This window comes from Erythrolamprus reginae, chromosome 2 (genome assembly GCF_031021105.1).
Source record: "Erythrolamprus reginae isolate rEryReg1 chromosome 2, rEryReg1.hap1, whole genome shotgun sequence".
Classification (NCBI taxonomy): Eukaryota; Metazoa; Chordata; class Lepidosauria; order Squamata; family Dipsadidae; genus Erythrolamprus; species Erythrolamprus reginae.
In genome coordinates this window covers 197,441,630-197,466,289 of record NC_091951.1, presented here as the reverse complement: position 1 = coordinate 197,466,289, position 24,660 = coordinate 197,441,630, and the positions used below count along the sequence as shown (strand labels likewise).

The window sequence follows — 24,660 nt, the reverse complement described above, 5'->3', positions numbered from 1 at the left end:
TTTCTTCCTTTCATATATCTTCTCTATTTTTATATCTTTTCTTCTATCCTTTTCTTTATATATAATACTTCATAACTACTCTCTTCAATATGTATTGTGTATTGGACTAACTAACTAACTAACTAACTAACTAACTAAATAAATAAAAAAATAAAAAAATAAACAAACGTTGTCTCAGGTATAGAAATTAGTAACTTAGAGAGTGATTGAGGGGGATGGAATCTTTTCAAGTTATTGTTTGGCATATATAGCCCAAACTCTAAAAGGCTTGAGTATCTGATATTTAAAGAATCACCTTTTTTGCCCACGTTGGACTAAGCAAAGCCCAAGACCACACACACACACACACACACACACACACACACACACACACGGATGATAGATAAATAACAAATCATAAAATATACACTACATCCATAGGATGGCAAGTTGGGTGACAAATCCAAGCATCCTCCCGAAAACTGACATCTTCAGATTTAGATTTTTATTTTGAAAATGGGCAGTATTCGAGCCAGCTGAACCTCCTGTGGGAGGCTGTTCCAAAGGACTGTCCCCATTACAAAAACAAAAAGAAATAAAAAGCAAAATACCCTTTGCCTTCATCGTACCTAGCGTCCCTGCCCCATTGTCCTATTGTCCAAATTTACCTATACCTACTTTGCTTTTGTTTATGTTCATACCATATCTATTATTTTGTACACATTTTGACAAATAAATAAATAAAATAAATACAATAAATACATCTTCCCAAAATGGAAAAGACCAACTGCTTCTCCCAGCATGATTGGAGGTGTTGGATAGGCACAGATGGGGAAATGAAGTCTCTATTTGATATTGTTTAAGCTGTCTTAAACTCTATTGGCATTAAAGTTGCCTTTCCCCCCTTGTTTCATCCTCCCCCAAGGAAAACCCCTCCCAATTGAATTTGTTAATCAAGGTTGCAATGGTAGAAATCATATGACAGCTCAGCGATCTCATAGAAGATTGTAGTAGGCTCCTGTGATGGTAGTGTTTGGATGCTGCTACTTTACAACGAAAGGCTGAAAAAGTTGGCAATCCGGATCTAGAGGCTTGTAGCTTGCTCCATGTTCCTGCATTCAAAATGGCCCATTCAGTCCTGATTGTTGGCTCCTTCCTTCTTCCTAGCTGACTTTCATTGTTGACCAAGGCCCTAGTATGACTTGGGCTTGATGCAGAGGTGGGTTCCTACCGGTTCTGACTGGTTCTTTAGAACCGTTAGTAAACCAGTGGTGTTGTCAAGGAACCACACCTGTCTGTTCTGGTCCATGGGTGCCACCATCTTTGATTTTGCTTCCACGCAGGTGCAGTAGCTGATTTTTGCTTCTGCGCTTGTGCAGAAGCTATTTTCTGATTATTTTCTGGGAAGGGATGCGTGTGCAATACACACTGGTGGGGAAGGTAAGGAGAAACCACCCCTAGAAATATAGAAACATAGAAGATTGATGGCAGAAAAAGACCTCATGGTCCATCTAGTCTGTCCTTATACTATTTCCTGTATTTTATCTTAGGATGAATATATGTATCCCAGGCATGTTTAAATTCAGTTACTGTAGAGTTATCAACCACATCTGCTGGAAGTTTGTTCCAAGCATCTAGTACTCTTTCAGTAAAATAATCTTTTCTCATGTTACTTCTAATCTTTCCCCCAACTAACCTCAGAATGTGCCCCCTTGTTCTTGTGTTCACTTTCCCATTAAAAACACTTCCCTCCTGAACCTTATTTAACCCTTTAACATATTTAAATGTTTTGATCATGTCCCCCCTTTCCCTTCTTTCCTCCAGACTATACAGGTTGAGTTCATTAAGTCTTTCCTAATAAGTTTTATGCTTAAGACCTTCCATCATTTTTGTGGTCCGTCTTTGGACAGCCAAACCTCTAGTTTGATGATATTGAAGGCAAGGCCAGATTACATCATTGAGTTGTCAATTCTTGAAATTTCAGAAGTTGGTATATGAAGTAGAAATGAGGTGATCCAGAATAATGGAATGAAATCTCTTATCATTGAAGGGTGCAGGATTTTTTAAAAAGCATCTTCCTTAATACCATATTTTTCTGCAGGACAAGTCCATTGAGCAGTGCTTATTTAGTACCACAGACAGGCATATGGCCACTATGCTGCCAAACCTGCACTCTTAGAAGAAACTATGTTTGACTGATAACTTTCTAATCTATCACTGGAGTGTTCCACAACAGCTTCAGAGTCTCATAGGGCCAGAAAAATGTTACGACTACAGGCTAGAGGTATCCATTTGACTCTTTAAATAATACTCCATATAATGAATGAAATAAACACCTTATTTTCACTGAACAACATTTTTATATACTAGATGTCTAAGTCACAAAGAAAAGGGGGTGCAAGAATATCTATGGGTTGGGTGGGTGAGGTGGTTACAAAACTGTCAAGATAGGAACCACAACAGTGTGATCAAAACTCTCCCCTGTTTTAACATGCATGCAATAAATATTAAAAAGGCACAGGGCTTCTTTGTTGACCTCCCAAAAAAATGCCACTGAAAGAACATCCAACATCTGCTATATAATAGACATAATACCTTGAAATTGATATTTTCAGGCACAGACCCATATTTGCCTTTATTTATATTCTTCATACCATCTTGCTATCAAGGATCCATATAAACACTAATACCATAACCACATTTGGTGGTGGGGGGGAAAATCCTTCAATATTTTGAAAAGTAAAACCATTAAAAAGTAACTAGACTGTGATAGGTTTTTATATATCTTTAAACTGCTTGAAACCCATTGTAACTCTGAAAAGAATGCTCCATATGTAGAACAGCAAGATGTTTCTGCAACCATTGTTCACACTTTTCAAGAAAATATATTTTAAAGGTTGCCTAGTAACAACAGGAAATGAAAACGTTCCTCCCCATTGATTGCTTTTTCTCCAAATAATTGGCAAGATGCTTGTATCTTACTCAGTTGGCTATTCACCTTGTTCCTGCCCATCTGGTTAGTTCTTTTATCCATTTGAGCCACTCTCTCTTCTTAATTCTCACTTGGTTCTTAACATGAGTTTCCAGACCAATAGCAGGAAGGGCATTTAGACTTTCCTAGCAGATCTTTTGAGGATGAATTTTGTTTCATGGCTTGAAAAATGAAGCTGGGAGCTGTTCCAAAAATGAAGCTTGGGAGCTGTTCCAAAAATGAAGCTTGGGAGCTATTCCAAAAGTGCTTTTTCAATAGGCTACTGGACTTTCTTGTTTTTCTTTGAAGGCATTTCTCTTTTCATCTAAGAAGCTTCTTTGGAAGTGAAGAAGCTTCTTGGATGATAAACAAAACATCTTCAAAGAAAGTCCAGTTGCCTCTTGAAAAAGCACTTTGGTATAACTATGATCAGAATGACTGAGAAGGTCCTTTGACAACTGGAAACCCCTTCCCCATTCCACTCTCCAGGAATTGTAGGAGGAGTGCATGGAATGGTGGATGGTTGTTGATTAGGCATGATATCCTGAGTAGTTGGAGCTTGCAGGCTACTTGATTGTTTTGCAATATGTGTTCTGAGTCTAGTTTTATTTATTTATTCACAAAATATGAACAAGCGGGATGATACCTCCCACCTACCAGACAACTGGAAACCAGCCCTCAAACGTAACCCAGCCATAAAAACAGAAACTAGACTCAGAACACATATTGCAAAACAATCAAGTAGCCTGCAAGCTCCAACTACTCAGGATATCACGCCTAATCAACAACCATTAACTAATCACAGTGTTCACCTTAGAACAAGGACAGAAACACCAGCCTAAAGATGATGAGTGGGACCTCATCGAAACGTCGCCAGAAATTTCCAAATCCTACACAGGAAGAAACCCAAATATACCAAGACCGTCATACTCGTCATCTTCAGGCTGGTGTTTCTGTCCTTGTTCTAAGGCGAACACTGCGAGACCTGAGCTGCCTTCCTTCTATAAATACTGGTGGCTGGGTGTGGTTTGATGGCTCAGCAATTGCCTGCTGTGTAGAAACTTCCTGGTGAGTCAGTGGGGTAAAAGAATAATCATGGAAGCCATCGAGATAGAAAAACATCCCCAAAATATGAACAAGCGGGATGATACATCCCGCTTACCAGACATCTGGAAACCAGCCCTCAAACATATCCCAGCCATAGAAACCAGACTCAGAACACACATTATAAAACAATCAAGTAGCCTGCCAGTTCCAACTACTCAGGATATCACGCCTAATCTACAACCATTAACTAATCAGCATACCTCAGCTACATCAACGACCCCAGATGTTACCCCACTGACTCACCAGGAAGTTTCTACACAGCAGGCAATTGCTGAGCCATCAAACCACACCCAGCCACCAGTATTTATAGAAGGAAGGCAGCTCAGGTCTCGCAGTGTTCGCCTTAGAACAAGGACAGAAACACCAGCCTGAAGATGACGAGTGAGACCACAAAGTAAAAAAAGATGTTGAAATTCTGGAAAGAGTACAAAGAAGAACAAGGATGATTTGAGGGTTGGAGGCTAAAACATATGAAGAACGGTTGCAGGAATTGGGTATGTCTAGTCTAGTGAAAAAGACTGGGGGAGACATGATAGCAGTGTTCCGATACTTCTTTAAAGTAATGGACCAGCATCAGTTCATTGGTTCATACCAAGGCAAGGTGGTGTTATTATTTTCCAAAGCTCAGAAAGCAGGACAAGAAACAATGGATGGAAACTAACCAAGGAGAGAAGCAACCTGGAACTAAGGAGAAATTTCCTGACAGTGAGAACAATCAACCAATGGAATGGATTGCCTTCAGAAGTTGCATGTGCTCCAACATTGAAGGCTTTCAAAAAGAGACTACAGAGTCAATTGGCTGAAATTGTATAGGGACTCCTGCTTGAATAGGGGCTTGGACTAGATGACCTCCAAGGTGCCTTCCTGCTATTCTATGTTCTGTTTCCTCCCAAAGAATTGAATGCTTCATTGTAATAATTAGCTCATCAGGAATGGCTATAACCACTATACACATTTAGTATATACTAGAAGATTCATCACATATTCTGTTAATTCGTTTTTGTTGTTGCCTTTTTTAATGTGTGTTTTGTCAATAAAAAAGTTTTTTTTAAAGGATTGCAAACCCTGGAAGGTAGAGCACACATAACATATTATTTGAAACAGCTGGAGGAGGAGCATTCTCTGTTTTTCAGACCTCTGGCAGTTGGCAAAGTTCACTGCTGGAAGGTGAACTGAGTCAGGATCCATAGTTCTTGTTGGTTTAGGCAACTTGTAAATATTATGCTGCTTCCTAAGCTTGGCAGCAGGTAAAAGCAAAAACAGTAATACTAGTTGTTGCTTTTATTGGTAACGTTGTTTTGCTCAGATTTCATTTTATTTCACTTGATTATAAGATGCTTACAATAATTAATAGGAAAGTAGGGGATATATTAAAACTAAAATATTATGAATAGCCAGTGGAAGAGCTGAATTATCCTCAGTAGATCCAGACTGAGGAAATTTAGACTTGATTGGTGACACGTCAGCAGAAATCCTTAACTTAGAAATCAGCAACCTGTTCTCTTGTACTTATTTCCACTATATCTTTCATGTTCCCTCGTCATATTCGGCATGATGGCAGATAACATTAAGCATTCCAGGAAGATAATGCTGCTGTTATATTTGTCTTCCTGGAACTCCTTCGCCATTTTAGCTAAAGATGCTGGGCCAGAAACCAAGGGACTGTGACTTCTAGTCCTTCCCCAATCTGTGACTCTGGGCCAAGACTGGGGTCTCTTACATTTCCATCTCCTGCTTTAATTCAGTGGCAAAACCATAGGTTCCATACAAGTAGCATTGACTCTCAAGCTCTTTGATGTGAAAGGGGCACCCTTAGCATTCCAGCCACTGCCAGCCAAACATTTATGAGCCTTTTTTTCTTTTGCAGGATCCCACTCCAAATATGATGGAGCCAACCAGCCAGCCCTTGTATGCAGATTGCAAAATGTTCCAATGGAATGAATGTTCCAGTGTGACCTCGGGTTCTCATTGTGTCCCTAAGAATTGCTGCAGATTGCATCATCTCTTTGTACCTATGAGCTGATTCTACCAGCAGGAGTAGAGATGATATGTAAGGGAAAGTACGTTTCTTTCCTTTCCTTGTGTCTGTTTTTTTCCCACTAATCTAGTTTTAGTTAAACTAATAACTGTGTTTAATAGACCCTGCAGTTGTGGAATTTCCTGTGGTCTCCTATCCAAATATTTTCCTTAACTTTTCTAGATTAGCTAAGGTCAGCTAAATGCAATCAAACAATCATTTCTGAAGGTGAGTAGCCTTTGTAAATTATAACATAGTGCTAAAATGGCCTCAGGTGTCTTCTAGTCCAACTCTCTGGTCAAGACAGTATACCATCCTGTGTAAATAGTTATCCAGGGTATTCTTCAAAACTTCCAGGAATAGAGCAATCAGAACTCCAGGAATTAAGAATTGACAATGCTTAATTATGGATCAGACTGTGACTCAATAGAAACAATTCCTTTTCCCCACACCTCATACAGAGGAAAGCTGTCCCTGTATGTGGCTTCCAAAATTACAGAAGCAAAATTGATATAGACACATTTTTTAAAAAAATCCACCGTCCCCCCTTGTTTATGTGTATGTTTTTCATGTGTGAAAGGTAATCGTTTTCCTCTTTTCTGCTAAAGGTACTTAAATTACTTCCTTTAAAAAAAAAATCCTTTCCCAATATATTTGGTAGATATCAACTCCCCTTCTTGTGTGTCCTGGTCTGTCTCTCAACAGCCTGTTTTTTTAAAAAAGGTTTTTTCCCCCCATCAGATGGTTCTTGAACCTATGATCCACCATGATTTTTAATTTTTTTTGTTTCTTCTGAGCATGTGCAGAAGCCGAGTTTCTAGCATTGTACATGCGGTCGTCATCTTGTTTTTTTGGGGTGTGTGTTGGTTTTGACACTGTGCACGTGTGCCCACAAGGCATGCCTACTCGGTGCAGGAGGAAGTGAACTTAGAACCACCCCTGCTTTCATTTGTATAATTGGCGTGCAGAATCGCACAGGAAGCAGCCAGGATCACTAAACCATTACGTGCTATGTTAATTTTTGTATTAGCATGCCATGTAATACCAGCTGTTACATTTATAAGTTATGGCTTAGCTTGTAGCCTGCTGCACAAAGTCAAGTGTGGCTTATTCAATCACACACAGTTTAGTAAATATGTCTTAATACATTGCTTGAACCCTGGTAATTTTAACACAGCATCATCTACTTCTCCTGTGGTTGAAATTGTGCAAATATGAGGTATAACTAGTGATTCTTTTTGTAGTTTAAATTTAATAATTTCACATTGTTCAGTGACTTGTACGATGACATAGCAATAGCAAAAACATAAATATAATGCCTAATGGCATTATATTTATCTCCCATATATAAAGATTTTAGGGATAGAGTAGTAATGGTTCCTTCAGATTGCAGGGAAAAATTGCTTAGACAATTTACATGCATAATTTGATTTAGGTACAGCATTGCCAGATAATCCAGAGTTACCAATATGGTACTACTTCCATGTTAAATTGAGATCTTAGTCACACAAAACTGTAGTGCTGCTTTGTCAGTCATGATGTGAGGGCATCAGTCTTTCCTTCCAATTTGCTTGCTAATCATTCTGGTTCAAGGCTCAGGGCTTCTTTGAGGCAGCTTTGGGTGGGGTCGGTCTGGGCTTTTCACAGATGTAAAAGCTGTCGGATGTGCAGATGTAATCATTCCATTCACCATTAACCCAAACTTGGCCGCAGTCCTCTTCACGACCCTGGTAAGTGTTGGGTTCACCTAACTTCCAATTCCTGAGATAGAAGCAAGAGATGGTGCTTGTCTTTATGTCAAATAGTCAAAAATAATCTCAAATTCAATAAACCTATGTCTGGAACCATCAAGCTACTGTTTCCTAAAAATTTCTAAATAATAAACATTTTACTGATAAATGTTTCTAAATGAAAGTGGAAATTCCTCACCATCTCACAGCAAAATAGATTTCCTAAATAGACTCCAAATCCCCTTACCTGGAAATAAATGCATCTTTGTGGCTTATTTTAGGTCATATGGTTATAGGATTACAAGTCTAAAGGATGTTGAGGAGAATTATGTTGCTATGGGTGATTGCTGGTTGAGTTCAAACATCATGTTAAGCCAACATAAAATCATTTAGGCTCAAGATACAGAAGGATCTTGACAGACTTCAACATTGGGTGCTAAATGAAATTCAATGGTGAAAAAAGTAAGGTTCTAGATTTAGGCAAGAAAAACAAAATGCACAGGTACAGTATATGTGGTACCTTGCTCAACAGTAGTAACTGCGAGAGGGATCTTGGAGTACTGGTGGACAACAATTTCAATATGAACCAGCAGTGTGCAGCAGCTACCAAAAAACCCTAACACAGTTCTAGGCTGCATTAACAGAGGGATAGAATCAAGATCACGTGATATGTTAATACCACTTTATAAGGCCTTGGTAAGGCCACACTTGGAATCCTACATTCAGTTTAAGTCACCACGATGCAAAAAGGATTTTGAGACTCTAGAAAGAGTGCAGAGAAGAGCAACAAAGATGTTTACAGGACTGGAGGCTAAAATATATGAAGAATGGTCGCAGGAACTGGAGAGACATGATAGCAGTGTTCCAATATCTCAGGGGTTGCCACAAAGAAGAAGGATAAACCTATTCTCCAAAGCAACTGAGGGTAAAACAAGAAGCAATGGGTGGAGGCTGATCAAGGAGAGAAGCAACTTGGAACTAATGAGAAATTTCCTGACAGAACAATTAATCAGTGGAACAGTTTTCCTCCATAAATTGTGAATGCTCCAACACTGGAAGTTTTTAAGATGATGTTGGACAGCCATTTGTTTGAAGTGGTGTAGAATTTCCTGCCTAAAAAGGGGGTTGAAGACCTCCAAGGTCCCTTCCAACTCTGTCTATTCTATTTGAGAGGCCGGACGATTTTCACCGGGCCAACATTTGCGGTGGCTGGGAGGGACGAGAATGCCGACTCCCAACTGGGTGTGCTCACGCAGAGCGCGGGCATGCCCACAGGCAGCAGGCAAGTACTCACGTTGGACCGGGGGGTGGGGAAAACGTAGCCGGCCCGATGTTTGGGACAGCAGGAAAGGGCGCGAGCACCGCCCCCTCTCCGGGTGTGCCCATGCGAGCACAGGGTGCGTTCCCAGGCTGCCTGGCAGCAAAATCGGTTGTTTTGTCGGGCCGGGGGAAAAATGCTGCCGGCCCGACATTCCTTTGGCTGGGAGGGGTGGGGCACCGCCTCCCAGCTGATCCCTGGTTGGCCCAGAGCGAGCGCACCTTTGAGCCGTAATCGGCTTCGCAAGGACTGCCGGGAGAGGGGAGGAGCCTGCAGGCCTATTTCAGGGCCTGCACTGCCTGACCTCTCCCCTTTGCTCCCTGCTCGCCTCCTGATCGGTCACTCACCCACCCTCCGTTCTATCCAGGGTGTCTTTGGGGCCGAGAAGGAATTTTTTGCAATTTGGTAGTTTTATCGCAGATTGTTTTTTCACCTTCTCCATCCTGGTCAGGTGCGAGATTTAAAGGGTTAGGGGGTGTATCGGTCGTAAATAGGCTGTTTTGGCTTTAATTTATTATTGATCACTACTGGCAGAAACGGGGCAGAAAGGGTGTCAGTAGCAACTGGTGTTCTCCCTTGGGCATCTTTTAAAGGTGATGGGCTCCTTTGTCACACAACTCATGCTTCCCCCCCCAGATGGAGCGGTGGGAAGGAGTGCTTGGGGCTCATCTACGTCACTTCCGGTTCCGGGTCATGGAGGTGAGCCCTCCCACACCCTGGGCATGGCTGTCCCGTTGGGGTGAAGGCATGGCATGCTTCACCCTTACCAAGCAAGGAGTTCGCCCATTAAGTTGCCCAGGTATGTTGTGTTCAGGTATTCTGCCCCATTTAGCTCCCTCTGCAGGTCTATTACTGTAATCAATAAAGTGACCCATTTTCATCCAGCTATTGTGTTCGAGTCTTCCTTCCCTGTCCAACACAATCTATTTTATAGCTTGGTATAATGTTTGAAGCCAGTCTTTCACTTATTCTGCCTGTCAGAATATTGGGAAAAACTAGAATTGAAGTTGAGTTTCTTCTCATGATGGATGAAGAAATGATAGCCATTCAGTTGGCGATGAACCACGGTTCCCAATATATCCCTCAACTTTGACAGTGCTGGCTGGGCAGCTGGGAGGTGAAGTTCAGCAACAGTTGAAGAGCCAACTCTATTCCCCAACTCTGCTAACAACAACAGCAACAACAAATATCCAGTGCTCACTGAAAGCCGGTTCTATAATTACTGCCATCCAACCATTTCCATTCTCCTTCTGTATGTTGGTCATGAAGACCGATCCAAAAACGTTCATTTCTGGTCCGAGTCTCTATGAAATTCTGCAAGAGAAAAATCCAAGAAATTTGAATGATGGCATTTGGACTGTGGCAGTGTAAGAATAAAAATGCTATTTCCTCTGTAACCATAAAACAGATGAAAGGAGAAAAATAGCAGCCAAGTTACTTATTGAGTTACTTACTGATCAGGAATCTGATGAATTTGATGATTGCTCATATGTTAAGATGGCAAGACTGAAGTTCAGGCCTCAGCAGTCATTTGTGAGCTAAGGAAAGTTTCACGGGGAACCACTAGCCCAGTGTTTCCCAACCTTTTTTGAGCCGCGGCACATTATTCATATTTTCAAAATCCTGGGGAACACTGAACGGGGGTGGGGGTGGGGGGGTGGCTAAAGAAATGTTTTGACAAAAAAATCTTCCTCCATTTCGCTCTATTTCTCCCTCACTCTTTCTCTCTCTTCCTTCCCTTCTTTCTCTCTCTCCATCCCTCTTTCTTTCTTCCTCTCTTTTTTGCTCTCTTTCTCTCTCCCTCCTTCCCTCCCTATATGTCTTTCTTTCTCCCTTGCTCTCTCTGCCTCTCTTGCTATCTCTCTTTCATTCTCTCTCTTTCTTTCTTTCTCTCTTTGTCTCTCTTTCTCTGTCTCTTTCTCTCTCTCTTGCTAGCTCTCTTTCTCTCTCTTTCTCTTTCTCTTTCTCTGTCTCTCTTGCTATGTCTCTCTTGCTCTGTCTCTCTTTCTCTCTCTTCCTTTCTTCTCTGCGGAGGCCGGCGAAGGTTTTTCTTATTTTAAATGTTCCGGGTGGCAGGGGGATGCGGAGCCCGCACGCACACACCCCCGACATTCCAAATTCTGCCTCAGTGTGAGAAGAACGCCTGCCCCGCCTGTCCTGCAGCCCTTTCGCTGACAGCCTGGGACAAAAGCGCTCCGTGAAGGGACAGCAAGAGGGGCCGGGCGGGCATTAGCAGCCGGATGAGGAGGACGAGAAGCCGCTGCAGCCACCCCCAATCCCCCCCTTCCCTGGGTGCCTTCCAAAGGCCCCTGGAAAAAGGCAGGAGGTAGCAACAAGGCGCGAAGACAAGCAGGCAGCTTGGCAGAGGGGAAGCGCTGAGGGGCTCTCCTCCTTCCCCACCCCCGCGCTTCTCTCCCACCCTGGCTTTTGCTTTGCCCGCAGATTTCCCCGCAGTTCAAAAGGAGGCAAGAGGTGGCCTGGATGAAATTGCGGGGAAATCATGGGGCGAAGCGAAAGCCAGGGCGGGAGAGAAGCGCGGGGGTGGGGAAGGAGGAGAGCCCCTCAGCGCTTCCCCTCCACCAAGCTGCCTGCTTGTCCTCGCGCCTCGTTGCTACCTCATGCTGCTCCCACCATGGCTGCGCGCGGTTCCGGTGCCCCTGGCTGAAGGTCGTCCTGTGGCTGGTCTTGGGCTTTACGGTGGCTTCCTGGTTCCCTCTCCTCCCTCCGCCTGTGTCTACCGCCAGCGCCTCATTCCTCGGAGCTGCCGCTTCCTTCCAGGCAGCCCAGCCACGCTGCCGTAGAAAGTGCAGAGGTTATTGCCGCCACCTCTGCCTCCACTCAGGGAGCCATCATGGTTGAGCTGAGGGAGAGGAAAAGGCGCGGTGACCAGGGTGGCTCCCTGAGTGGAGGCAGAAGCGGTGGCAATAACCTCTGTGCTTTCTACGGCAGCGTGGCTGAGCTGGACGGAAGGAAGCGGCAGCTCCCACTCGAGGAACCCACGGCAACGGGCGACGGCTTGGTGGGAGGCGACAGCGGGAGACACAGGCGGTGGGAGGAGAGGGAACCAGGAAGCGACTGTGAAGCCCAAGACCATCCACAGGACGACACTCAGGCAGGGGCGCCGGCAGCGCCCCACCCAGCTTGAGCTTCTCGCGGCACACCTGGCCATGTCTCGTGGCACACTACTGTGCCGCGGCACACCGGTTGGGAAACGCTGCACTAGCCTATAGGCTAGGCATGTGACCAAAACCACAGAAGGTGTGCTTGATTATTTTTATAATTTCTATATTTCTATACCTTATCTGTTGTGTGCCAGCTTTCTCTTATGTAACTAAGTGAAAGTGAAGAAATGTAGAAATATCCGTCTTGCACTGCATTCAAGGTTCCTCCAGCTTTAGGAAGATTGGTCTTTATTCAGCTGAATAAACACATTTGACTTATTAAGACGAACCCAGATTTATTATTTTATTTTTCACCAAGTCACACCTGCGAACCTGCATAACATTATGAAGTCTAGAAATGAATGCCATCTGAACCAGAGCAAGGCACCCAAGATAGGAAACAAAGGATAGCTTAGCTTTATTCATGCTTGTTATGTCTTGGGAAGAAAGTTTACATCAAATTTATGGGTGTCTCATCTTACCTGTTTTGCAAGACTATTGATAATGACCAACTGTGACTTTCTGCGATCACAGTCTGTCTTTGCGTCATGCCAGGGAATTGACTTCAGGGAGAAGAAGTAACACTTTCCACCAAAATATTCCCATTGTCTACTGTCAGCACCACAAGGAAACACTGAGCAATAGGAGGGGGAAAAAATAAAGTCAAAAATTGATACTGTCTTAGCTTGACAATGCATGCAAGATCAAGAAGACTATTCTGATGATAAGGACCGATAAAAACAAGTTGCACAGACAAAACTAGATATGTCCTGCAGAGACATACATTAAAGTAATACTGTTTCTTAATCTGCAGACAGCAATGGGCTGCTCCCCGTTTCGGCCCAGTTCTAAGAACCAGTAGTGCGCGAATTGGTAGCAAAGGGTTTTAAAACCCACTACTGCCTGCAGCAGAATTGTCACACTCACACACACACACACACAAATGAACCTGGAGCAGCATTGCCCCATGAAGTAGAGACCAGAAAGGGAAATAAGAGAAACTTACAGTGAAAGTCATGGCCAAAGGGATCCGTTGACAAATTGACTGCTATCTTGTTGAGTTCGGATGAAACTGTTGCGACTAAGATTGTAAAGGAAGGGAAAGAAATGCATGTTAGAAATCTTGCAATGTCACTCTTTATAGTAAGAACAGAATTGTAATCGCAAGAGAAGGGTAGATGATGCCTATCTCAGAAGCTGCTCTTGTAAAACTGTTTCATTTTGATCACTACATTATTGTTGCTACTAATGGCCCTTTGGAATCTTCCTGGAAGAGAAAGCAAGCAGGTAAAGCCCACCCGAGAGTCTGTTCCAGTTGGATTATTGGGAGGATGGTTTCAGTGTTTCAGTGGAAACAATCTCCAAAGTTCTACTTAACTATGATTTTATTAATGAAAATGGTATACTTTACACACTGATTTGATAAGAGGGCGTTTATCCACAATAATACATAAGAAATGCTCAGCAACAAAGAATACAATCCTATTGTATTCTTGTATTGTATATTACTATATAGTACTATACTGTATATATAATACTGAATACTGTATTGTATGCTGTATTGTATAGTACTGTTCTGCAATAGATATTGTATACAAATGTTCTAACAAAGAGCAGCGAGAATGAGAAGGAAATGTCATAGTGTCAGGAAAACTCAGTTTTTAATTATTAAAGTTTACCAAATGACAATACAAAACTGAACAAGAACAGCTATTGGCAAATTCTTTGCAGGATTAAAGCTGTACTTACACTGCACATAGGTATTAAATACCGACTTTCATATAACCCCAAACTGCCTGATGTGGTCATGCTGACTCCATAATTGGAGTCCTCAGAGAGGGGTGGCATACAAATCCAATAAATGATAGGTAGGTAGGTAGGTAGGTAGATAAATAAATAAACAGAAGACTCTAGATCAGGAGTATCAAACTTTGTGGCCCATGGGTGGGATGCGTCATGCGCTGGCTACCCCCGCCCCCAGTTTAACGAAGGAGGTGGGGAAGTTGCAATACGTCACGTGATGATAACGTGATGCTACGAGTTTGAACTCCTGCTCTATTTTGAGTAAGACTAATCTAAACTTAGATAGAACAACAGTAAATTCCAGGTCTGAGTTTCCTCAAAACCACATCTTCATCCCCATCTCTGTACCAGAGAGGTCTATAAAGCCAAGAGGCTGCTTACAGGTAGTCTTTGACTTACAACTATTCACTTTGGGATTGTTTGAAGTCACAATGGCACTGCAAAAGGTGATTTGCAACTGGTCCTCACATTCAGAACCATCTCCAGGATCATGTGATCAAAATTTCGACACTCGGCAACCCGTGTGTATTTACAATGGTTGCAGCATCCCGGGATCATGTGATCGCCATTTGCGACCCTCCCAGCCAGTTTCTGACAAGCAAAGTCAATGGGAGAAACTGGATTAACTTAACAGCCATGTGATTCATTTAACTGGGACAATTCACTTAACAACCGTAGCAAAAAAGTTCATAAAAATTGCTTAAGAATTGCCTGGCATAAGTAATGGAAATTCTGGACCCAATTATGGTCATAAGAAGCTTTCCTGAAATCTATTGGAGTACAATTCCCAAGATCCCTAGATTGTGCAGGAAGGATCACACAGCTAGAGGATACAGTGTTGAGAAAAGCTGTTTTAGCTCAATGCTGCAAATTTATCCGGTGTTACTTTTACATATAATTTACCACCAAGATCATCCATCTTGCTTTAGATATTCTTCTGGCCATTTGAGCCAAAAATCAAAAAGGAAAAACTGAAAACCTGCTCTCAGTTTCTCAGCTTTCCTTAGAAACCTCTCTTTTATTACATGAGACATTGTAAAACATAAAGGAACAAAACATACCTTTGGAGAAGGTCACTGCATAGCCAATGAAAATTAGCAAATAACAGATACCCAGTAGCACATAAATTGGAAAGAATGATCTTGGGATCAGAGTTCTTCCTCCTTTACATGAAAAGAAAGAATGAAAATGAACATAGAGATGTTATCCAATTAATGGGTAGGCAGTTCTGTGGATGTTCCTTATAGCAAAAAAAGACTGTATGCTTTTTTCAGACATCTTTTGTTTATTTCAACAATTTGGAGAATGAAGCTTTCATTAATAAATGTTTTACAGACCTTGTTTTGTAGATGTACTGGATTCTATTCTGGTCTTCTCATTTATTTTTAGAATGAGCAACTTATTTTAGGTTAAGTGGCTTATTTCTAATAGCATGCTGGAAATTGCATTCCAAACTCTTGGTGTACCAAAAAAGCCAGTGGAAATTAAGTGTAGTTGGTATAGGCTCTTGATTTTCATCATCAATAGGGGAGGAAAGTATTGCAAATTCAAACTTATTTCAATTTCAAAATGAGCTCAATACTTATTTTCTCTTTATTCATTTTTTGCGAGGTGGTATACAATGAAAAAGCCATTTTGATCTGTAATATAAGTATAAAATAATTTTAAAGCTGCCCCTGATTTTGGGGTTTATTACTGGCTCATATAGTTTGATGATTCTTTTGACTTACCTCAAAATGTTATAAGTGTCCCGTCGACTAAACCAGTGTTTCCCAACCTTGGCCACTTGAAGATATCTGGACTTCAACTCCCAGAATTCCCCAGCCAGCATTCACTGGCTGGGGAATTCTGGGAGTTGAAGTCCAAATATCTTCAAGTGGCCAAGGTTGGGAAACACTGGACTAAACAATGTTGTTTGGCGGGTCCCAGGGGAAGAGCCTTCTCTGTGATGGCCCCGACACTCTGGAACCAGCTCCCCCCCAGAGATTAGAACTGTCCCCACCCTCCTTGCCTTTTGTAAACTCCTTAAAACCCACCTCTGCCGTCAGGCATGGGGGAATTGAGACATCTCCCCCGGGCCTATACAATTTATGTATGGTATGTTTGTGTGTATGTCTGCTTTAATAATGGGGTTTTAATGTTTTTAAATTATTAGATTTGTCATGAATTGTTTTATTGTTGTTGTGAGCCGGCCCGAGTCCACGGAGAGGGGCGGCATACAAATCAAATCAAATCAAATCAAATCAAATAATCAAATCAAATCAAATCAAATCAAATCAAATCAGAAAGAAAGAAAGAAAGAAAGAAAGAAAGAAAGAAAGAAAGAAAGAAAGAAAGAAAGAAAGTGGTCTTCGGCAGTGTTGTGAGCCAGTGAACAGAGTTTGCCAGTCGAGCTGAGAGGTCATCAATTATGAGATTGTAGTTGGCTTTTTTAAAGTTATACTTTGGGATTCCATCATTATGATAATCTTTTTAAGGACATAAGTTGAGACAAAAGTCAATCATGCTGTGCTCACTGTTGGAAAAGAGTTCATTTAATTGTAGACCATAGATTGAATTTAAACTATTGCAGAAGATGAGAAGATGAGTTGTTTAGTGTTGTTTGTAAATAGTTGATTCAGTCCTAGATTTGAATGTGTATGTATATGTGTGTTTAAATAACCTTCTCTAAAACTACCCTAAAAATTGAGGCAGTTTGATATGGTGGTTAAGATACCAGGCTAGAAACCAGGAGGCTGTGAGTGCTAGTCCTGCCTTAGGCATAGTGTCTGGTGGAGATCCTTGTGCTTGTCACCCTGTGTCAGCTCTGTGAAGCAGGCAAGAGGAAACCACTTCCAAACTAAGAAAACTGCAGGAATTGGTGCAGGTAGTTGTCAGGAGTCAAAATAACTCAACACACATTTAAACCACCCTGAAAGATAAACTAAAATGAAAGTGAACAGGCCATCTTCCCATGGGAAAACATTAAATTCACAATCCAAAAGTTTAGCTCTCTATTCAGCTCTGCTGAATCTTGCAGCGGTCTAGAAATGTGCACAAAACTGCAATTTAATGTCCCATTTGTTCTAATGTTAAGTAAATAATGCGGAGAGGGGCGGCATACAAATCTAAATAATAGAATAAAAATAAAATAAAATAAATATCTTATTGACTGTCCTGCTGAAATTTGCATAGTAGGAGAAATGGGCCTCTCTATAGTAATACTGTACATTTTTAGCTAGCTCGATTTTTTAAATATGACTAATCTACAAGCAAAGCTTTTCAAAACAATTAGCAATTTGCCCGAATGGCTTTTAAAGAACAAATAATTGTCATGCTTATCCAAGTCAAGATATCAGGGTTAATAGCCTGGTTCCATGGCCTCAAGGAGATCACCTCTTTTGCTGTTATCTACACTGGAAGAACTCTTCACGTGGCTGAATGAAGTCTTTTCAGTCAATGTAAAATATATGGCATCTTTAACCTGCATCGTTTATCTTCATTTTATTAAAGGAACTTCTATGCTACTGCAGTAAGAAAAGACCTTTGGCAGCTAGCAGAAAAACTAAAAGTCAAAGCATGCACAATACCAATAAAACAGCTGTTAAAACAATTGAAAAATTGAAACTATACAATGTATATTTGTTTCCATCAGTGTACAATGTATGCTAAAAAGAAATAAAAAAAGAATAGCAATCTTCACATTAAGCACTCTTGATACAGTTTGGAATTTTTGTGTCTAAACATGTCATTAAAAAAACAACAGTTCATACTATTACTGCTTAGATGCTGTCACCCCCATTTTTCTTCAGATATTTCTAGCTACAACACCTATTTGTTATTTTCTGACAAATTTATTTATTATTAATGTATTTATTAATTAGATCTGCAGACCTGGAGCTCCCGCTCGCAGCTGTCCCCCGGCTCCTGCTCGATGCCGCGGTTTTCGGCGCTCTCCTGCTGGGCTCCAAAGAAGGAAGGCAGGAAGAAGGAGAGCTTCATTCTTCGCGCCTTTTTCTTGCCTTCCTTCTTTGGGGCCCAGCAGGAGAGCGCCAAAAACCGCGGCATCAGGCAGGAGCCGAGGGACAGCTGCGAGTGGGAGCCCCAGATCGGAGGCACCAGCAGCGCCCCGCGCAGCTGGAGCTTCTCTGGCGTCGGCGGCAAGTGTCCTTTGCGGCCCGGCGGGAGGGCACTGGCGGTGGGAGCGGGGTGGTGGTGGTGGCTGCAGCGGCCGCAGGCAGTCGCGGGGAGATGGCGGCGGCAAGAGTGAGCTCCAGGCGGCGGCGAGAGGGAGCTCTCTCTCTCTCAGCTGACTGCAAGCGGGAGCCCTGACGGTGGCGGTTGGACGTGATGCTGGACGCCGTACATGCTGGCGCTGCGGGCCTGGCATATACGGCGTCCAGCAGCACGTCCAGCTGCCACCGTCAGGGCTCCCGCTTGCAGTCAGCTGAGAGAGAGAGAGAGAGAGAGAAAGAAAGAGAGACATATAAGAGAGGCAGAGAGAGAGAGAGAGAGAAAGAGAGACATAGCAAGGGAGGCAGAGAAAGGGAGGCAGAGAAAGAGAGACAGAGCGAGAAAGAGAGACAGCAAGAGAGGCAGAGAAAGAGAGATAGAGAAAGAGAGAGAGAAAGAGAGACATAGCAAGAGAGGCAGAGAGAGAGAAAAAGAAAGAGAGACATAGCAAGAGAGACAGAGAGAGAGAGAGAGAGAGAGAGAGAGAGAGAAAGAGAGATAGCAAGAGAGGGAAAGAGAAAGAAAGAGACATATAGCAAGAGACAGTGAAAGAGAGAGCAAGAAAGAGAGAAAAAAGCAAGAAAGAGATAGCAAGAGAGACACAGAGAGAGAGAGAGAGCAAGGGAGAAAGACATAGAGGAAGGGAAGGAGGGAGAGAGAAAGAGAGCAAAAAAGAGAGGAAGAAAGAGGGATGGAGAGAGAGAAAGAAGGGAAGGAAGGAAAAGAGAGAAAGAGGGAGAAATAGAGCGAAAGGAAGAGAGAGGTTTTTTTGTCCAAACTTTTCTTTAGCCCGTTCCCCCGCCCCCCCTTTCAATGTTCCCCAGGATTTTGAAAATATGAATAATGTGCCGCGGCTCAAAAAAGGCTGGGAAACACTGCTTTAGATAAATGGGAATTTGGAAATCTCAATTCAAGCAACTTATTTATTTGAAATCTGGTTGCCTTCAAAGGAGAAAAAGAAAGACATGGGATTATGTGTGCAAAAACAAACTAATGAAGGAACACTGAACATAAAACATGAAACATCATATCAAGCAGGAAAATCACCTAAAGTATGGAGCATAAAATAATTTAAAAAGCTGGAAGTGGAAAGATTTTTACCCAGTGCTGAAAAGGCAACTGGATAGGCACCAGACAAATGTCTATCAGTTTCTGTCATAAAAATGTTTTAGGCCCTGGTTGCCACTTATCACAGCTCTTGAGTCAACTTTAAAAGAGGCTTCAAAAAGCTGATTATAGAGAAGACAATTTGATGTGAAGGCAAGGGATCCTCCAGAATAACTCCTACCCTCAAAACAATGCTATAGAGCATTGCACACCAAGACAACTAGACACAAGAACAGTTTTTCCCCAAATGCCATCACTCTGCTAAACAAATAATTTGTCCACCACTGTCAAACTATTCACTAAGGCTGCATTACTATTACTATTAGTCTTCTCATCGTTCCTATCACCCATCTCCTCCCACTTATGACTGTATGACTAAGTTGCTGCTTGTAGCCTTACGATTTATATTGATATTTTGTTTCCTGATTGCTTATTTGTACCCTATGAAAATCATTAAGTGTTGTTCCTCATGATTCTTGACAAATGTATCTTCTTTTATGTACACTGAGAGCATATGCACCAAAGACAAATTCCTTGTGTGGTCAATAAAGAATTCTATTCTATTCTGTATGTCTATATCTTAGTTAGAAAGACACTACATCCTGAATGGGAAGATAGATTGATACCTGTATATGTCCGGAAACCATCTGCAAATTTTTCTTCATCCATCTTGGAAAGCTTTGCACCTTTTGAGTTATTTGGAAACACTTCCCCAAATAGGGACTTTGTGATATTGCTGAAATTGCTCTACAGAATAACTAAATAATGGTTAAATATTAGCTCAGGATGATTCTTAACTTTCCTGCCCTACTGCTGGTCTCCTTTTAGAATATAGCCACCTTTCAAAATTTACTCCTTGCCCTAAAATCACAGCGTCCCCATATATGATGAATAGGAGAAGTAAAAGAATCCTGCTAATATCACCAGGTTATCCTTAATTATATAAAAGGCCTGTTCTTTGTTCTCATCCACCTAATTATAACTTGGTAAGAGCAAGACCAGTGAATAATACCTTACTGATTGCAAAGAACTGTAAACAAGCAAAGAATCCCACAAATTTCCTGTATTGAGACTAGCACTGAGAACTGTGGGGAACAAAATAGATATCAATGTAATACTAACAAATATATTCACTGTTATAGCAGTAAGTAGCTCATTATTGTAATTTGCATGACAGTAATTTCAGAACAGTTTCGAAAGGCAGGCACATATGGACAGTGAAGGGCTACCAAAATTTTTACTACCACACTGTGGGCGTGGTTTATGCAGGACACCCTGCATTTTCTTTCAACATCTTTCAGTGCAAATTGGCTGCTCTGGGGTGGAGCTCCATTTTCTCTACCCCACTGCATTCCCCCGCAGTAGCCCACCCTTGCATATGGATAACAAAATCATGGTTTGCTTAAGCATTTGTGGAAAAAAAAACCCTAACACAATTGACTAATTTGGTTTCCTCAAACCAAAGAAGCTTGGCTCACACTATGGCTTAATATAAACAGAAGTATAGCATACTTTGCAGTATGTTGAAGTCTAGAAGTGACCGGGATATTTACAAATGGCCAGTTCTTATTTTTCCAGGAAAGGACACAGCAGGCAAACCAGGTGAAATTTGCTGACTTACAGTCAGACGAGGTTAGCAAATGATCCAGCCTAGATCAGAGGAAACTCTTTTAGATGTGTTCAAGATAAAAAGAAAACCTGTTCAGTGCAGATGACAAAGAATAGGTACAAGGGTTCAGATTTTGTTTTGGCTCTGTTTTGGTAGCATCAGTGAAGAGTAAGCTAGCAGCTTGAGCTGGATGGGAAGATAATCAGCAAATGTTAATTTAGCTTGAATAAATTTCAAATATCAGATGAAAAGCATTCCAACGGATGGAAGGATGGAAGGATCTTGCTAACAGTGTGTCAAACCTATGTTCATTTATCATGGAAAAATCCTAGATAATAATAATAATAATAATAATAATAATAATAATAATAATAAGATTTGTATGCCGCCCCTCTCCGAAGACTCGGGGCGGCTCACAACAATAATAAAAAACAATATTATAGGGAAACAAATGTAATATTAAAAAAGAAAATGGATGGCAGGCTGGACTACTGAAGAAATTAAATTTTATCTGTCTTTTAAAAGGGGAAGGGATATCTGTAAACCAGGCAGCCTGATAATATTTGGGGAGATTCTAGTTACATTAGTTAGTTGCTCAACTCCTGGTGATTGCATGTATAAATGCTAGCCATCTCATTTTGTCTGCTGTAATACCTAATATATTGTACCGAGGACAATCCTGTACTTTTTCTGATTCCATTCATCCACTTTCCTTTCCTCACCCTCATCAAGAGATGTTTTCTTCAAGTTCATCATCCAGTTGTGTCTAATGATGGCCAATCTCCATGTGTAAATATCTTAATGAACTTGCTGCAAAATAGTTAAGGGGACACTTAGAAACATTTCCCGCCCCTATTTTTGTTTCTACTCCAATTCTCTAATTCCCAAATCATCTCAACTTCAACATTTGAACATGAATTTATACAGAAATTCCTGATCTGATATCCCCCTTTCGATTGCAGTCAGCAGTTTAATTGTCTGTTAAAATAGATAAACAAGCACAGGAGCAAGAGGGTATATCATTAAAAATATTTGTACAGTATACCCATATTTTAAATAAATATTTTTATCTAAATACTGCTTTACTGGAAAATGCACAAGCTGCGTTAGTATTTTCTATATTTCACTTAATCTCTATTTGTGACTTCCATCATTAAAGACATTGTATACTTGAACTGAAATGGAAGAAAACATAATTATATATTGGGAACATCCCATTGTCTGTTTTCTGCAGTGCTTAGTGCCCTATTTCCATAATGGCTGCCCATTTCTGACAGCATGTTTTTATCTGTTGAAAGCTACCCTGGCCCAGCAATTCATTGACTACTTTAGAAGACTTCGACACCCTGTCAATGGAGTCAGTGCTTACTATGATCGCTAATTATTCTGTCTCTTTTTGCAGACACACAGAGATAGTTGCTAAGGAGTTAAGTAGGTAATAATAGACAAGATCATAAATCAAGGCCTGTGCAAAGAGAGCTGGCTTGAATTAGTCCATTTGTATTTCAAGGAGCAATAGAATGGTACAAATTCCTTCCAGGAATCAAACTGTTAAGTGGTCAGCCAGTCCAAAAGGTAAGGGTTCAGGAACAAGTAAATAAAGGAACAAAAGTCACAAGTTGGAATTCTGAACAGTTATTTCCAAGGAAGACTGAAGACAAAGCTACAATTAAAGACAAAGCTACAAAGCTGCAATTAATTAGGCCTCGCTTTTTGCCAAGTAAGGAGCCTTATTGACTGTCATTGCTCTGCTCGCTGCTGCTTGTATTGAAACCTAGGACTTTGGAGTTGTCTCTCTTAATCTGAATTTTTTCCAGCTGATCAAGAGATGCCCGTGATTGCTCAACTTCCTCAGGTGAATAATGGTTTGAAGAGCCTTTACTGTCTAAGAGAATTACTGTCCTGAGTTTGATAGTTGAAACACAGCTGGAAGGTTGTCAAATCGAGTCTGAATCATGGCCCATGACCAGTGTTGGGCGAACCCATCGAAGTTTGGGTTCGGTGGGTTCGGCCGAACTTGGCGGCAGAGTTCGGGTAAGTTCGCTGAACCTGAACCCGAACCCGAACCCCAACACTTCTGACCCCACCCTCCCGACTTCCGCTAAAGCAGCCCACGGCCACCTGTCTTTTATTTCTTACGGAAAAGGCTCAGACGCCGCAGCTGCGCCTTTTCTGTAAGAAATAAAAGGAGACATGTGGGCTGCCCTGGGCAATGGGTGCAATGGGGTGGGTGGGTGGGAGCCGCGCCACCTCCAAGCCCAAAATTTCCCCGCCTCGGGAATGCGCTGCAAGCAAAAGGAGGCGGGGAATTCCATTTGCTTGCCGCCCAGGTTGGGATTCTGGGGGCGGGGCTTTGACGTCATGGAGACTCCTTCCTGGCCTGTGGCTTTATTTCCTCTACTCCCGTTTTGGCCCTGGCCAGGAAGGAGTCTCCGTGATGTCAAAGCAACCCCCCCACCGTAGATGTATGGTGTGTGTGTGGGAGAGAGACCACGCAGGGAAGGAAGGCTGGCAGGCGACGGGCATCATCCTCCCCTTTTTTCACCTGCTGCGTGCCTTCCTCCATCGCTACTCGCCGGGAAAGGGGGAGGAGAAAGGCAGGCAGGACCCATCAGCTTGCTTGGCGACATGGGCAATTCCATTGGGAGGAGGAGGAGGAGGCACTGCTTCAGCTTCAGTTCCTGCCCGCCTTTCTCCTCCCCCTTTCCCCGGCGAGGAGTGATGGGAGAATGCACGCAGGTGAAAAAAGAGGGGGGGATGATGCCCGTCGCCTGCCAGCCTTCCTTCTCTGCATGGCCTTTCTCCCACACACACACCAAACACCTACACACAAACACACATGCACCCTCTCTCACACACAACTTTCTCTCTCACACGCACACACTTTCACACACATATTTACACAACACTCTCTCACGCACACACTCTCTCTCTCACACTCACACACCCCTTTGAAAGCCACCAGCTGGAACCCCCCTCATCTATGGGAAATCCACACCTCCCCTCCCTCTTTGTGCTCCAATGGCCCGGATTTCCTCCGCCCTTTTAAAGCCCTCCTCCTCCTCCTCCCATCTCCCGCCTCCCTCCCAGCCTCCCGACTCGCCGACAGCTCCCCGGCGTTTGCCTTCCTCCGTCCGGGGTAGACTTCAACTCCCAGAGTTCCTCAGCCAGCCAACCTCACTTTAAGACTTTGTGGACTTCAACTCCCAGAGTTCCTCAGCCAGTTTCGCTGAGTCAGAGCCCTCCCCACCTCCACCTCCCGCCCACCGCAGTGTTCGAGCGAACGCTGAACCTGAACACGGACTTTTTAAAAAGTCCAGGTTCGGGATGCTGAACACCGCAAAGTTCTGCATGGACCCGAACTATGCAAATTTGGTTCGCGCAACACTACCCATGACACTTTTGTTCCTTTAGATCAGGGGTCTGCAACCTTGGCAACTTAAGACTCATGAAAGTTGCCAAGGTTGCAGACCCTTGTTTTAGATCATGAGTGCTGTAATAACCATCACTCCTTATAAACAGTAAGTTAATGGTTTGAAACCGAGAAAAAATGTCATTTAAAGAGATACCTATTTTTCTTTCCTTGAGATTCCTACTTTTACCAGGACATTAAAAAGAAATCCAGTCTGTACCATTTCACTATTTT

General features: G+C 42.3%; 1 protein-coding gene across 1 annotated transcript; it reads right to left on the bottom strand.

Moving 5' to 3' along the window:
• Positions 1-7,309: 7,309 nt before the first annotated feature.
• On the bottom strand, positions 7,310-20,115 carry LOC139161644 (hepatic lectin-like). Its single transcript, XM_070741062.1, has 6 exons — positions 20,032-20,115; positions 15,148-15,249; positions 13,290-13,364; positions 12,766-12,917; positions 10,324-10,436; positions 7,310-7,835 (listed from the first exon to the last, which is right to left on the bottom strand). Exons 1-6 carry the CDS (start codon positions 20,072-20,074, stop codon positions 7,670-7,672), a joined length of 651 nt encoding a protein of 216 aa, XP_070597163.1. The 5' UTR covers positions 20,075-20,115; the 3' UTR covers positions 7,310-7,669.
• Positions 20,116-24,660: the final 4,545 nt, after the last annotated feature.